The sequence below is a fragment of the Amphiura filiformis genome, chromosome 10 (genome assembly GCF_039555335.1).
Source record: "Amphiura filiformis chromosome 10, Afil_fr2py, whole genome shotgun sequence".
NCBI classification, from domain to species: domain Eukaryota; kingdom Metazoa; phylum Echinodermata; class Ophiuroidea; order Amphilepidida; family Amphiuridae; genus Amphiura; species Amphiura filiformis.
In genome coordinates, this window is record NC_092637.1 from 32,670,067 (window position 1) to 32,684,966 (window position 14,900).

The 14,900-nt window shown below is 36.1% G+C and overlaps 1 protein-coding gene across 3 annotated transcripts in view; it reads left to right on the forward strand.

Moving 5' to 3' along the window:
* The window catches only part of LOC140162760 (MFS-type transporter SLC18B1-like), a 223,089-nt gene that overhangs the window by 13,629 nt on the left and 194,560 nt on the right, over nucleotides 1-14,900 (forward strand). For 2 of the 3 annotated variants that reach the window (XM_072186054.1, XM_072186055.1), the window contains exons 9-14: nucleotides 668-766; nucleotides 3,822-3,913; nucleotides 4,266-4,361; nucleotides 5,689-5,763; nucleotides 6,953-7,096; nucleotides 7,269-10,015. In XM_072186054.1, the coding sequence (XP_072042155.1) occupies nucleotides 668-766; nucleotides 3,822-3,913; nucleotides 4,266-4,361; nucleotides 5,689-5,763; nucleotides 6,953-7,096; nucleotides 7,269-7,359 (597 nt within the window). In that variant the 3' untranslated portion in view covers nucleotides 7,360-10,015. Of the gene's footprint in view, nucleotides 1-667; nucleotides 767-3,821; nucleotides 3,914-4,265; nucleotides 4,362-5,688; nucleotides 5,764-6,952; nucleotides 7,097-7,268; nucleotides 10,016-14,900 lie in introns of those variants that run through there. The other variant, XR_011860341.1, reaches the window with a different exon arrangement.

The following is a 14,900-nucleotide window of genomic DNA, read 5'->3' on the forward strand; positions in this document are numbered from 1 at the left end:
AAAATAGATGAGAGGTAGGATGGAGCCATTTGTTTCAGACACTTTAAGTTAAAAGTAACAATCAGTGATTGATTATCCCATCTACAATTAAGTTGTATTCCTCTCTATTTCAAACCTAAAATCTTGCAACATTCTTATCTCTCTCCACACGGGTGTGGACCGCAGACAACAAGTTTTAACAAAATAATTCAAACATTTCGGAATTTTACATTTTCACGACCATATTTGGAATCGGCATGAAAAATTCATTAAAATGTGTACAAACAAGCCTAAGTATTGATTTAGTGGTTCTTAAGAGGCATGCTGAGGCCAATAAAAGCAGAGTATTAAAGCCATAATGTGTGATTTGCCTCACAGCGATGCCCTCAATTTTACTCTGATTTCTACTTTTTGCATAATTATAATGCCCAGTGATGTACTAAAATACCACGTGAAAGACTATGCCTGAAGTGCTTTAATAACAGTAAAATTTAACTTTTTATATTAAAACCGAGTCAAACATCTCCTGTGGATGTCAGCTTATGTGTACACACGTTGAGTCACACATTATTGCTTTAATGTTCATGTGTTTGCTTGCTTTAATTTTGTTTAGGTTGCATAAATTTGTTCTTTGTATACTACATGGACATTTCATAAGATTTGTACTTATTTATATCATTTCTTGCAGTTTAACCTTTCACCTACAGTAATAGGTGCAGTGTTCTTATTAGTGGGTGGTTGCTATGCAATATTTTCACCAGTATGGGGATATCTTGCTGATAAAAAGGTAGGCTGTACAGTTCTCTGGGTTGCACGACCTAGTATACTATAGTAACTAAATTCAGATAGAAAGCAACATTATAATATTGGGCTTGATTTACAGTTATTGTTGTTGTATTGTTTGTATACCACTTAGATTATTAATACACAGATTGGAATTTTCCATGCCTGTGCCTTCTAGCGCTTTCAATTCAGCTGACACGGTACAGCGTACAGACCTAGCGACATCGCTTATCTTACGCAAGAAGTTTCTTTTTTTTTCTTTTTGTTCGCTCGCGCTGTTTGCGCTATTTTTGAGTTTGCTCACGCGGTACCTGACTTAGCGTCGATCCCCTGAGGCAACATGCCATGTTTCTGCGGTATGGTACACCGGCCATTTGTCACCCTGATGTGTCATAGTGACATCAACACGTCAAAACCAGGCTGTTTTGCGCACACATCTAGTGGCTTCTTTAAGCTTGTATACGTGTACACCAGGCTGGGAAATAAGCCCCAAACCAACATAACATAATTACTGATGTTCGACAATATTATGATTAATGCCTTAAGGGGGTACTACACCCCTGCCCAATTTTGTGCCTATTTTTGCATTTTTTCTCAAAAATTATAGCGCATTGGTGACAAGTAAGATATGTATATTATAGGGGCAAGGACTACAACTACTGCACTGGAAATTTTATTTCAGCAGAGACAACAGTTGTGGAGTTACAGTCAAAAATGAGGGAAAACCAATATTTGGTTATCAATAAATCAATAACTACTTGCCTTGAGTTGCTGAATTTTCAGTGCAGTAGTTGTAGTCCTTGCCCCTATAATATACATATCTTACTTGTGACCTATGCGCTATAATTTTTGAGAAAAATGCAAAAATAGGCAAAAAATTGGCCAGGGGTGTAGTACCCCCTTAATAACCAGGTGAACAGAATACAAGAAATAACCTAAATTCTATGAACAAAATGCACAATTCTGATTAATAGTCAAAATGACCATTACGACCAGGGGCCAGTTTGAACAAAATAATTGGCCCCTGGTCACAGGTATTTATTTTAGAACCAGGGGCCTTTTGTGGGTTTACGGGAGCCAAATGGCCCCTGGCCCCACTTATTTTCCATCACCACTTTGAATACTTTGAAGTTGCGCCAATAAATATTCGCATAGATGTCACTGTCACATAAGGGTGAAACTGATAGTCTTGATGTTCCGAGGGACAAAAGTCTCCCCCCCCCCATTATTATGATATTTGTGCCAATAGCATCCGAGAAAGGACTTGCATTTCTGTCCATCCCATTTTACCAGAGGAGGATAGATATCAAATAGAATCACTCATTCAGTTAACCCCATTTGAAATACACGCTCCCTGTGTGGAAGATTTTGTTCATGTCTTCCATGGAATGTGTATGGATTTCACCTGAAATACCATATTTCCTTGAATAGTCGCGCCCCTTCAATTAAACACCCCCACTTTTTTCAACCAAGATGTTTCAAAAATGCTGATATATCCATGCCATCTTGTGTAGTAAGCTTACCAAGGTGCACATGTGGTCCCTATGACATCAGTAAATTAGTACAAAATCTGGTTATAAACCCGGAAGTCATCGCTCCTAATTTCATAGTTTGTCATTTCAGTGTGAATTTTAAGCTTACATTATGATTTTATCGGAAATTATCGTTCTGAAAATGACCTCAATTAACACCCCTTTATGCAACCTGCCATGACTATTCGAGGAAATATGGTATAGGGTAAAGTGGGGCATTAGGGACCCCCATTTTTAGTTTTCATCATACCCGACTTTTATTTAATACTTGTTTCTGTTTTTAATGGTTTCACTTGATAGCTGTTATTCAGCTATGTACCGCAGGAAAAGAATCTGCCAAAAATGCATTCATTTTCAAACACCATTTACAGTGATCCTTATTGCCCCGATGGTGGGGCATTAGGTACCATGTCTCTGGTACCACCAACTAGTACCATGTTTGGTGACCATTTGAGAGTTTCTTTTTAAAAGTCTTATATCAGTATGGTGTTTATTTTATGTGAGGAACAACTGACACATGCAGTCCTGGTCTTTCCAGTCCTCTTCTGAGCCCACAACTTCTCCATATGGAAAATTGTCAGGATCATCTTCATTGTCCACTTTTTGTTTCTTTATCTTCTTTTACTGGCTTGGTTTTAGGGTTCTTGTTATTTTTGTTGGTTGATTTTGACTTCTTGTTCAGCTGCTGGTTCTTCTGGAGTGCAGCAACATATTGTACATATGGGGCATTAAGGACCACTTCTAACTTCATTATATGGCTATGATTTGACCCTAAAATGTCATAGATGGGTAATTTAACTTACTACAAACCCATTATGACATAAAATAAGTACAAACTTTAAAAGTCGTTGTTGGGAAATAGGAAATCACCGATATTTCACTGAAAACGTAGTATGGGGCATTAGGGACCGCCAGATATCGCAAAAATCATAAAATTGCAACATTTTCTTTAAAAGTACATATAGCGTATATTTTCTGTTAATTATCTATTTTTACACAAGCAAAATTAATGTAATTCATTATACAAATGTGGTCTTAGTGCAATTTTCAAACAAGCACACCATAATCTGTAATTTATTAAGAGGCCTAGCGAAAGTGGTGACATCAGTCGGAAGTCCACTTTCAACATGACATTTTTTCTCTTCAAATCATTTAATGAGACAATTAAATCTTGATATGCTTGATAGTGTTTCCTCTTTCAGATGATCTATAACTCATGTGGAAAAAAAGGATGTTAAATGATGTATTTTATCTACTCCGAGATACTAAAAAGTTCAGCGTGTACTTTGAAGATGTCTGCCAAGATGATGTTTGGGTCACACTGTGATGAGCAACTAACATGTGTGTTACATAAGCACTGATCATTTTTAATGAGTAGCTATTATAAACAACTCTTACAAGGTATATTTGATTCCCTAATATGCATAATAATTACTTGTTTATTGGGTGGTACTTAATGCCCCATATGGTACTTAATGCCCCTCTTTGCCCTATGTAACTCATTTTGTTATCGACTTGTTTCCTCAGAGGATACTTCGGCTGATGATTGTGTTAGGTTTTCATGCAGCTGGTGTGGCGTATTTATTAATGGGACCGTCATCAGTCTTAAAATTACCCAAGTAAGTGACACTAAATCAGGGCTTCCCAAATTGTGAGCACTTCATCAAAGGCCCAGCTGCCTAATTACTGAAAAGAAAAAAAAAGTAATCAGAAGAAATAAAATAAATATATACTACATTAAAGCCATATAAACATTTGCTAGTAACTTTACTTCTTGAAGTCACATTGGATTCAATGTGGTGTCATAATGTGCATGATTAGATAGTGTATCTATTAAAAAACAAATTTACCCCAATATTGTTCAGTTTTGAAATTGTGATTATTTTTCCAAGTGTAAGGATACTTTATTGGCGCAGTATATAATAGTACTCACAGTGGTTGATTGAAATTTTTGATGTTATTTTTTTTCAGTGAATTGTGGATTATATGCATGGGACTTGGCTTATTGGGTATATCGATTGGATGTGGACTCGTTCCTATCTTTCTAGATTTACTTTCCACAGCATTGTAAGTACTGAAGTATATGATATGAAGAGCTTGTTTCCAAACCATGTTAAAGTCCACAAACACATGATTTGATTTCTGATTTACCTGTGTGATATTGCAATGGGTTGTGATGCTATAGGTTTAGTAATTTAAGTTGGATGCACCATTACAAAGCGAACAGTGGATGCTGTGCGAGGCCTCTGGTTCCCAAATGAGAACAATAGCCTGCAATCTGCATATTGTTACACAGCATTGTTGTGGTAAATAATGGCTTGCTGATGGTGCAACTCATTGTTGCTAATGTCAAACTTGTCAAAGTAATTGTGATTGTATCACAAGTAAATGAGAAACATGTGGTTGTGGACTTAACATGATTTGGAAACAAGCTCTTCATATGTATTTGTGTATGCAATATGTTTAAGATATCAGACTCATTTTCTATGACTGCATAATGCAATCAATCAATTGAGCTCAATTTCAGAGCTTCAATTTGCTGGAAACCTCATCGTAATTAGACTTACTGTTCTAGAGATATGTGTACATCCATATCAAAACGATGCACTTGTCGCGCATGTTGGCTGCTACATATGTCTCATTTCACATAATAGCTAGGAACAAATACCAGACTCATCACAAGTGGAGGTCAGGCCTTGCCACCGCTCGCCCAAACTCGTTTTCTAGCGAGCGATTTTCCACTCACCATAGACACAAAATATCACTCGCTGCGAATCTCCCAAAATCAGCAATTGAATCGGCCAATTCAGCATTTAATCGATTCTGTGACCTCTCCAAGCTTCGCGCGCATTTCAACATAAGTTCATAAATACCGTTTTAAGACCAAAACTCTACTTCATACATAAATAAATGGTATTTGTGAAAATTCAACCACTCACCCACCATCATGCTAGCGAGTGATTACCCACTCGCCTTTAAAATCTAGATGACAAGGTTGGGAGGTCATTCAAATCATCCCCAAGTCACATGGTTTGGGAATTAGAACATTACTAAGTTAACCATGTGACTTTGGGATGATTTGAAGTGATTTCTGCTTGAGATAAGTCTGATATTTGTTCCTAGCTATTATGTGAAATGAGACACATGTAGCAGCCGACAAGTGCATCGTTTTGATATGGATGTACACATATGGTCATTTTAGTGCTGCTCAGAACAGTAAAATACAAGGAAGTTGTGCACTACTATTGGCTATATCTCAAAACCAATTTTCCCGACTCATTTTGCATGATCGCATCACAATATTTGTGATATCGGCATTTCTTATTCCCCACTTTATAATCCTGCATACCAATAGCGTTATTTTGCTCATTATTTTCCTACTCTTTGTTTACAGTTGGTATGGTATGCCTGATAACTTAGCAACACAGAGTATTGTCTCTGGTCTGTTTAATGGAATGTTCTCATTAGGGTAAGTGTTAGGGAACAAACCAAAAGAACGATGACGTCCTATAAACGAAACTAGTTTCGTTTAGGGGGGAGGGGGTAAAAATACTCGATAATAATCGGTCTGAAGAATGTGTCATTATTATTATTATGTCAAAATTTTCAACATTTCATTATTACGTTTCTGGCAGGGAGGGAGGAGGTCGGCTGAGAAACAAAACTAGTAACGTTTATAGGACGTCATCGATCTTTTGGTTTGTTCCCTTATTTCTAAAGAGATCAGACTTGGAGAGTCGGGACATCGCCCTGTTTGTAAGTTGCTGGAGGGAAAAATAGAGCACTTGTAGATATTTTTATTTATTTGAAGCCAGGCAAAGTTCAATATTGCTTAGAGGCTAGAGGGATGCCAACCTATGATGGAACAGTGTCAACACACTGTATTATAAATAAATATTTTTTCCATACAGCTCAATACTCCGTTGAAATCAATATTCTATTATTGACACAGATAAAGAAAGTTTACATATACATTGTGTTTAGGACTTGCACCTGGAACTTAACTGAATGGGCTAAACGTGTTCCTTTATACCTATAAAGTATAATTCTAATTCTCAAAATTAAATATATCACAATTTTTACTTTGGATTTCAAAATCCTTACTTATAAAATGCAGTAAAAGATATCCACAGCAAGCTGCAATGCCCCACTAATTAGTGTATTGCTTTTCGAGTTTGTGTACTGGAAACAAAACCCTGGTTTTACCTGAAAACAAATCGATTTTTCTTGTAATAGAAACATCATGGGTACTAGGGCATGCACAAATCGTAATAATGTGTAGAATAAAGATACTCTGTGGTATCTCATATGATAGTCATGGTATGCTTAGCCTGAGTCGCTCGGCCTATCTCGAACAAAATCGCCATGCGTAGCTGTTGAAAAACGAGAGGTTTCGCTGTACTATCACAGCAATTTTTGACACGAAGATATAGGGATGATGACGATGTGCAGGGATATGGGAAGAAATTCAATTTTAGATTCAGATCAAATTACTGTAGCGCCAGGAGGAAAACCTGAGAGGACTATCATGGATTGACAACCAAACTCACATGTGGCAATGCGGGGAATTGAACCCATCACTACACTAACCCATCTTATTTTGTGTTGGCTTGTTTGCATTCTATTATTGTGACCAAGAAGACTTTTTTTCTTTTCAGTGCATTCATGGGGCCATTTGCTGGTGGAGTCCTGACAGAACGTTATGGCTTCCCTGTTGCTGCTTCATATTTTGCGTGTGCCAATATTTCAGTTGTTTTTGTAATCGGTCTTTTTGGAGTCTGGGAGTATCAGTGTGGATATGGGTAAGTCAGGATTCTTTTTTTTTAAAGTAAACTGGCCTCAAAAAGAAAGTTATAATTTTTCACAAGGTCATATCTTAAAATCCTCTCCATAAAAATGAACAAAAATTGCACACAGGATTACTTCAATACTCTACTCTAAACACCTATAATTCACATTTATTTTTTTACACAGGAGAAGGAAACCTAGGGTTAAAGAAGAAACATTAAAAGATGACCCAAACGAGAGGAGTCCACTTATAACTGAAGCGCCCTCATGGGAGTAGTGCCACAATGCGGTATTATTACTTCATGTTAGCATACTCGGAGTTGGCCTAGTATCCGACAGGGATACAGCTTACGGAATAAAGGTGTCGTAATTCCTCAATGTCTTGACATATGTAACATGATCAAGGGGAATGAGTCGGATGTCGCTGATATTGTAGCAGTCGTAATTTAATTGAAAATTGCTGACATGTGAGTCATTCCCCTTGATCATGTCACATAATAATGCCATGGCTAACACTGATGAACCTCTTATCCGCTGACTGTGTAAGGAATTGTGACAGACATTCCTGGCGTACATCCTTTGTCTACCGGAGGAAGACCCTGCTAGAAGATATTCTCTCTATACAACTCATGACAAAAGGAGACCGGAACATCTGCACACCTGACACCTCATATGTAACCTACATGTATATGCAACATATGCTAGGGTATGATGAGGGCATTATAGCAGAACGGATATATTCGCGGCTTGCCGTGATCCCTGTGCATGCATGGAGACATCTTTGTGATCGGCTGGAGCATCCAAAGGATGATGACAATGAGTCTTTACAGTAGGTTGATTTTGTGTATGCTTACAAGAAGGAAGAACACATAATGCGGGTTAATACTGTAAAAATTCATCAATAAGCATAATGTACCTATTAAAAAGTTGCTTGGAGAAGAACAAATTTTTTCGGTAATTGGTGAATTTTTTCAAAATTGTTTTACAAAATTTACAAATATCTGTGTTACAGATATTTGTAAATTAAAAGAAAAAAAATTAAAAAGTTTTATTTTACAATTATCTGTGTTACAGATTTTTGTAAATTAAAAGAAAAAAAATGAAAAAGTGTAACAAACTACCCTTAAAATGTGTTCTTATCTGAGCAACTCGTTAATAGGCACATATGCGTATTAATGAATTTTTACGGTATCAGTATTGTTTTAAAGACCAGTGTTAATAATAATTTAGTGATATGTGCTCGAATTACCATTTAGTAAGAAAAAAATTTGGACAAGCAATAAGCCCTGCAACAAAATATTGTATATGCAGGCCCATAACTAGGGAGAGACTGATGCCCCCAATCAAAAAAGTGAGTGAAAAAATACAGTTTTTATGCCTTTTTGGTCAAAAAAAGGTCCACATATTGAAAAAAAAATCAAAATCCCCCATCCACTTTTTCAAAATCAGCACCCCCAACAAATCCTGGTTACAGGCCTGTTTACGGGTATATGATGTATTGTTGGTTGAAGCAGAAAAAAAGTAGTTCACAGCATCTTGCGAATGGTAGTGAGCTTTAGCAAAAATTGCATTGCTCAATTCATAGCGAGCTTGTAGAAGAATTCAAATATCACAGATATACTTTTGTAGGTCCTGTGGTTCTTGAGTTGTAAAGAGGGCTGAAACAACAACACTTTTGTAAAATGTACATAACTCATTAACAACAATAAATTAAGCAAGTTTTCAAAGGATATGATTTGTAGAATGAACTTTTGCAAAACACTTCAGTGTTATTTTTCAATAATATATTGATTCAGATAATGAAAATCGTGGTTTTTTTTTGCTGCTTAGACCAACAATTCACGGTTGTTTGATGTATACAGAATTGGCTTCATTATTAACTAAATGCAAACTATAGATGGCGCTATTTATCCTAAATCATATTTCTTTATTTACAAGGGGTAGGTGATTAATACTGCCATTAAAACAGCTGGATTAGGTGAAACAAGCAACAAGGAAATTTTATAAATATATTTTATCAAACAATAAAAGGAATTATTTGTATTAAAAGCTTGAAAGAGCAGTTTCCAGTAACTATATAGCGCCACCAATTTTGTCATTAACAGATACATTTTATATCCGAAAAAGCTTTAAAAATGCTATAAAAGTGAATAATTTTGTAAAAGAGGGAACATTAAAGTTGAGAATGACTCAAAAGCATCTGTATACATTAGCATGATATCACTTTAAGCTGTTTAAGCCTAAAATTTGGTTGTACATGATGTTTTGTTTGAAAACCTGATAATGATCCCATCAAACAACCGTGACAATACCCCGTATAACCTTAAATGTTACAGGATCTGATCCAATTAGACCAAATTGAAATTGAGATTGGGCACAACTGCTCCCTATTCCATAAAAATACAGCACTGAATTTTTTTGGATTTAAAAAATATTATCCTGTTTTGCCAAATGAAATATAGCTTAATCCTAATCCTTTACTTATTTCTAACTGGCAATGAAAGTCAACTTTTTATATATGGTCAATTTTGGAAAATAAGGGCCAAAAACATGCATTTTATGGTGTTTTTCATATGCTGTGACAATTAAACCCAAAGACTTGTACAAAGACTAATTTCAAGTTATGCATTCTAATTTTTGGAAAACACATTTCCTAAACTTTTTCATAGCCAATTACCAAGAATAACAGAAAAATATTAACATTATGAAGTAACTTTTATTGTAAGAAACATGCAAAATTGCATGTTTTTGACCTGTTTTCCCTCAAATTGCAAAAATATAAAAATTTGACTTTTATTACTGGCAGTTACTAACTAAATGATTAGGAAATGGTAAAAACTAAGTTTTCAACATTTGGTCTGATGTGGTCAGATTATATGCCTGTGGGTCACTCCCACTGTGGCATATACACCATCCACGATAATAAAAACGCGTAAAAACGCGTGGGTAGGCACGATACGCGCGTACCGTGTTTTAACATGAAAAATTGGAAAATTGCTAATACGCGGAAATGAAATTTAGGGTATGAAATTTGTGAAAACAGGCGCTGCTTTTACCTGTTTAGGGTATCGTTTAGCCAAGGGTTAAATCCTTTTTAGGGTGCTTTTCAAAAGTTGATTATCGCGGATGGTGTACAGGCCACAATGGGAGTGACCCAACCCCCCAACCCCCGGGATTATATGTCATGACAAGTTACAATTAATACATGAAAGTTATGGTGGGACACAGGGCTACTAATTAAGCTTTGGTGTAGGTGGAATTATTTGCTTTCTAAGTTTACATTTATACATTATTGTACATTAAAGCACCGCTGTAATAATAGTGAGGGCGTGGACCAAGAATTGCACATACCGTAAAACCTCGTCTACAAGCATATAGAGTTTTGATGAAGGCTATATTAATCCAGGCGCCATCCATCGACAAAAAGCATACAAGCATATACAAACAATACTATTGTAAGACCAATCCATTGCATTGGGATATTTATGGCTACTTCCTTTTAATATAGCCTTCATCAAAATCACTCTATATGCTTGTAGACAAGGTTTTACAGTATATATAGATTTGGCATGGTGAGCAATATACATGGGAAAATGTTTGTTTTGCTCAGAATTTAAAATTAAGGATTTTTCCATTGCATGTAAGTGTCCTTAATTAGCCAACTACTGCATCAATCGTAACAAGAGTACAATTCTTGGAATCTCATTCTGATGCTAAAGTTTGTTATATAAGGATGAAAATTATTCGGCTTTTGTTACTGCGCGCGTCAAAGTCCCAACTCACGCTCACATGAATTCACATAAGTTTGCGCTGGTCACACATTATGCAACGCACAGCTAGCATAAGCAATGCGCCAAAATGTGTGCACGCCATTCTATATCAATACATGGTGTTATGAGGCTTATTTTTTCTGCCTTATATAAGTCGAACAAACTTTAGATAAGTATATCCATATAGTTGCAACTCCAATAAAATGTATAAATTATGGATTTTGGGATCCCAAAAAGGAGTCTTGGAAAGGACACAATTTAAATTCATTTCACTTGCCAAAATGGGTTTCCAGACACTTTTGAAATGTGCATGTAGGATTTACAAAAACAAATACTTGCCAAAATGTTTCAACTCAAAATCTCTGAATACTCCACCTGATAATGTATGTTTCTTTGAAGTATAGTTTGTTATCCTTAATATGTAAACCACAAACTAATGCTTACCTCTTCATCTACCATAAACGTTCGCTTAATGGCGCTATGGGCTCCCTTGACATAACTACTAATTCCATTTAAATCAATATTCTATTATTGACACAGAAAATAAATAAAGTTGTATGGTGAATGCTTATTTGGGATATACTGCCCAAAAAGTGGTCTAAATTTAGTAGTTATTCCCTCCTTGTACTGCCAATTTTAGACTTTTTGCTTCATTATAGACACTAGGGTCGGTATGCACAAAAGATTTAGACCTGGTCTAACTGGAACTTAGTCTCAGGAGAAAGGACATTTTCCTTTACATTTGCTTAAGTTATTTTGTATTACTTTTGTACTATGCATTAAAATCTTTAGAATTTGCTAGCTACTATGGAAGGAAATAATAGTAAAGGATCATTCCTGATGGAACTAAATTCTACTTAACGTTAGACCCGGTCTAACTCTTTTGTGCATACCGACCAAAAGGTTTCTCAGTGTTAGCAACTCAAATGATTTGTATAATAGCTATGTAAATGAGATTCTATAGAACCAAATCTGGAATATCTACAATTAATAATTTACTTGTATAAATCATATTACTTATAAAAGCATTGTGTATTCTGTTAGAGCTGCAGATCTAATCACTTGAATTGAAGTGGTGATCAGCCTAAAATGTGATGCGATCAAGCAAAATGAGTCTGATGTCGATCAAAAGCTATCTCATTATATACATTGTAAGCCATTTCCAGAGCTTTATTTTGCTGAAAACCCCATCATAATTAGATTTACGGTTCCAGAGATATATGGCCATTTTAGTGTTGCCCAAAACAATAAAAAACAAAGTAAGGGAACAAACCAAAAGATCGATGACGTCCTAAACGAAACTAGTTTCGTTTAGGGAGGGAGGGGGTAAAAATAGTTGATTACGTTTGTACAAAAACATCGGTCTGAAGAATGTGTCATTATTATTATGTCAAAATTTTCAACATTTCATTATTACGTTTCTGGCAGGAGGGGGTCAGCTGAGAAAGCGAAACTATTACGTTTATAGGACGTCATCGATCTTTTGGTTTGTTCCCTAAGTTGAATACTATTATTGATTATATCTCAAAATCAATATTCCCGACATCAGACTCATTTTGCTTGATTGCATCACAAATGTCAATTTGCCATGTATGTACTTTTGTACTTATATTCTCACTGTTACCTCAATGTTGACTCCCAGGCTGAAAACGTACATTTTGTATCTAGTAAATTGAATGTGATTTGGAAATAAAAGGGGGCTTAATTTTATTTGCGCTGATGAGTACCATGAAAAAATATGGTATAGGCACACAAAAAAAAATCTGTTCTGTGGGCCTTACAGGGGGTACTTAGTACAAATGACCATACGGGGAAGTGCCGCTAATATGGGTATCATTTTCGGCCATTTGGTATATCAATGGCCCCTTTTTCTAAGCCAATTTTGGTATATGAATGGGTCCTTTTTTCAAAAATTTTTCAATTTTTTCGAAAATTAGCCTAATTTTGCCTCAATCTAGCCAAAATTTCGAAATTTTCCACAAAAAAATTGAGAAAATTTGTAAAAACTAAGACAATTTGGGTTAAATTTGGCCGAAAATTTTGACTTTTGGTATATCAATAGGTCCAAATTTCTTGAAAAATTGGTATATTTATGGGTCCACTTTCAAATTCTCAGCGGCACGTCCCTACCAAAATCAAACTTGAGTACCCCCCGGGGGTCTTACCAACCTAAACTTGAATTGAGGAACTGCATTAATCAGCCCCAAATTTAAATTAGCAATGAATGAATTTATTCTCCACTTCACCTCAATGTTGACTCCCAGACTAAATGGATGCTTGTTTTTTTGTTTTTACATTTTATACATTATACATCTTATATTGATGAATTTATGACTGTTCTCACAACAAAAATGTTCACTTACGTAATCTTTCGGCTTGCGGTCGCTAAGCCTTTTTCAAACTGATGTTATTGATCTTGATGAGTGTCACATGACGAGTTGTTGTACATCTTGTTAATTAGGATGCGATTTGGAAATAAAGTGGGCTTAATTTTATTTGAGTACCATGAAAAAGTATGGTATAGGCAAAAAAACAACCCTGTTGTGCGGTCCCTACCAACCCAAACTTGAATTTATAGGAACCTTGCAAATCAGCCAAAAATTTCAATGCAATGAATGTATTTATTTCTTACCTCAATTTTGATTCTCAGGCTGAATAGATGCTTGTTTTTATATTTTATATCTAGTAAATTAAATGCGATTTGGAAATAGGCGGTCTTAATTTTATTTGCGCTGATGAGTATCATGAAAAACTGTGGTATTAGGTAAAAAACGCCTGTTCTGCCGGCCCTACCAACCCCAATTTTGGGGATTATTTTAGCTTTATGAAATTACCACACAATATTCAAAAGGCCTTGCCGTTTGAGGCAAGTGAGCGATCGCTCTCGCTCGCCACTGCTCACCCAAACTCAATTTCTAGCATGAGCGATTTACACACTAAATATCACTCGCTCCAAATCACCCAAAACTGAATCCAATATCAATTTACATTCATGTTTCAGCACTTTCAATATATTTGATTTATTGTAACAAATTAGCCTTAATCCCTGAATATGAAATTGTTTCAGATTGGTATGAATGATCTTTGTACGGGTGGACAGACTTTCAGCCCCAGCTTTCGTCCCAGCACCTCAAAAATGGACCCTAAATGGCGCGCGTAATCAGTGTGGAAAAATTTCACCCCTTATTGGCGTAAGGCTCTCTAAATCTTACCCCTAAAATATGGCGTAATTCGGCGTAAGAAACTAAAATGGACCCCTAAACAGCATAAATTCTATTAAACAAACCCACTGAAGTTGAAAAAATATACCCTAAACGTCAAAACCTGAAAAGCACCCTTTTTTCTAAAAACATTGACGCCGCCACAAGGCCAAAAATGTTTTTATCACCGGTTTTGGGGACGGGCATGCCAGGGGCCCCCCCCCCCCCCGGGTTTCAGCCCTAATATTTGGCAGATCAATGAGACAAATATGGGCTTTGCACTGATACCATAGTCTTTCATGGTACATAAGTGGGGACGAGATTGCTGATCAGAATATAATTGGCATATCAGGTGGGAAATATCCATGGGCTAGCTATTCTATCTGAAATCCACACATAACATTCTATGTCATTGGGCAAGAAAAACCTCCTAGATGTGCTTGTGGCCCTTGAACAAATTTGCCAACATGTTACAAGGGAGGTTTTGCTTTAAACACGTTGATATGGAAGACATGACCATAATCTCCTACACATGGGGTATCATTTCAATTGGAGTCGCCCATTCAGATAACCCCATTTGAAATTCACACCCCCTGTTTGGAAGATTAACGCGGCTGTGTACTCTAGCCATTGTTTCTTTCTCAAAATTGAGTTTTTATGATATGTTTGTACCTTGTTATGTTTTTTATAAATACAAGGAATGAAAATCCAGATTTGTAAACTCCAACTGCAATATTTTAAGGATTTTATTTCACTATTCCACTCGTGTTTGAAATTGAAAAGGAAAGAAAATCTTTGTTGTACCAGCAAGGTACATGCGCAGCAACAACTCATCGCGTTGCGTATCG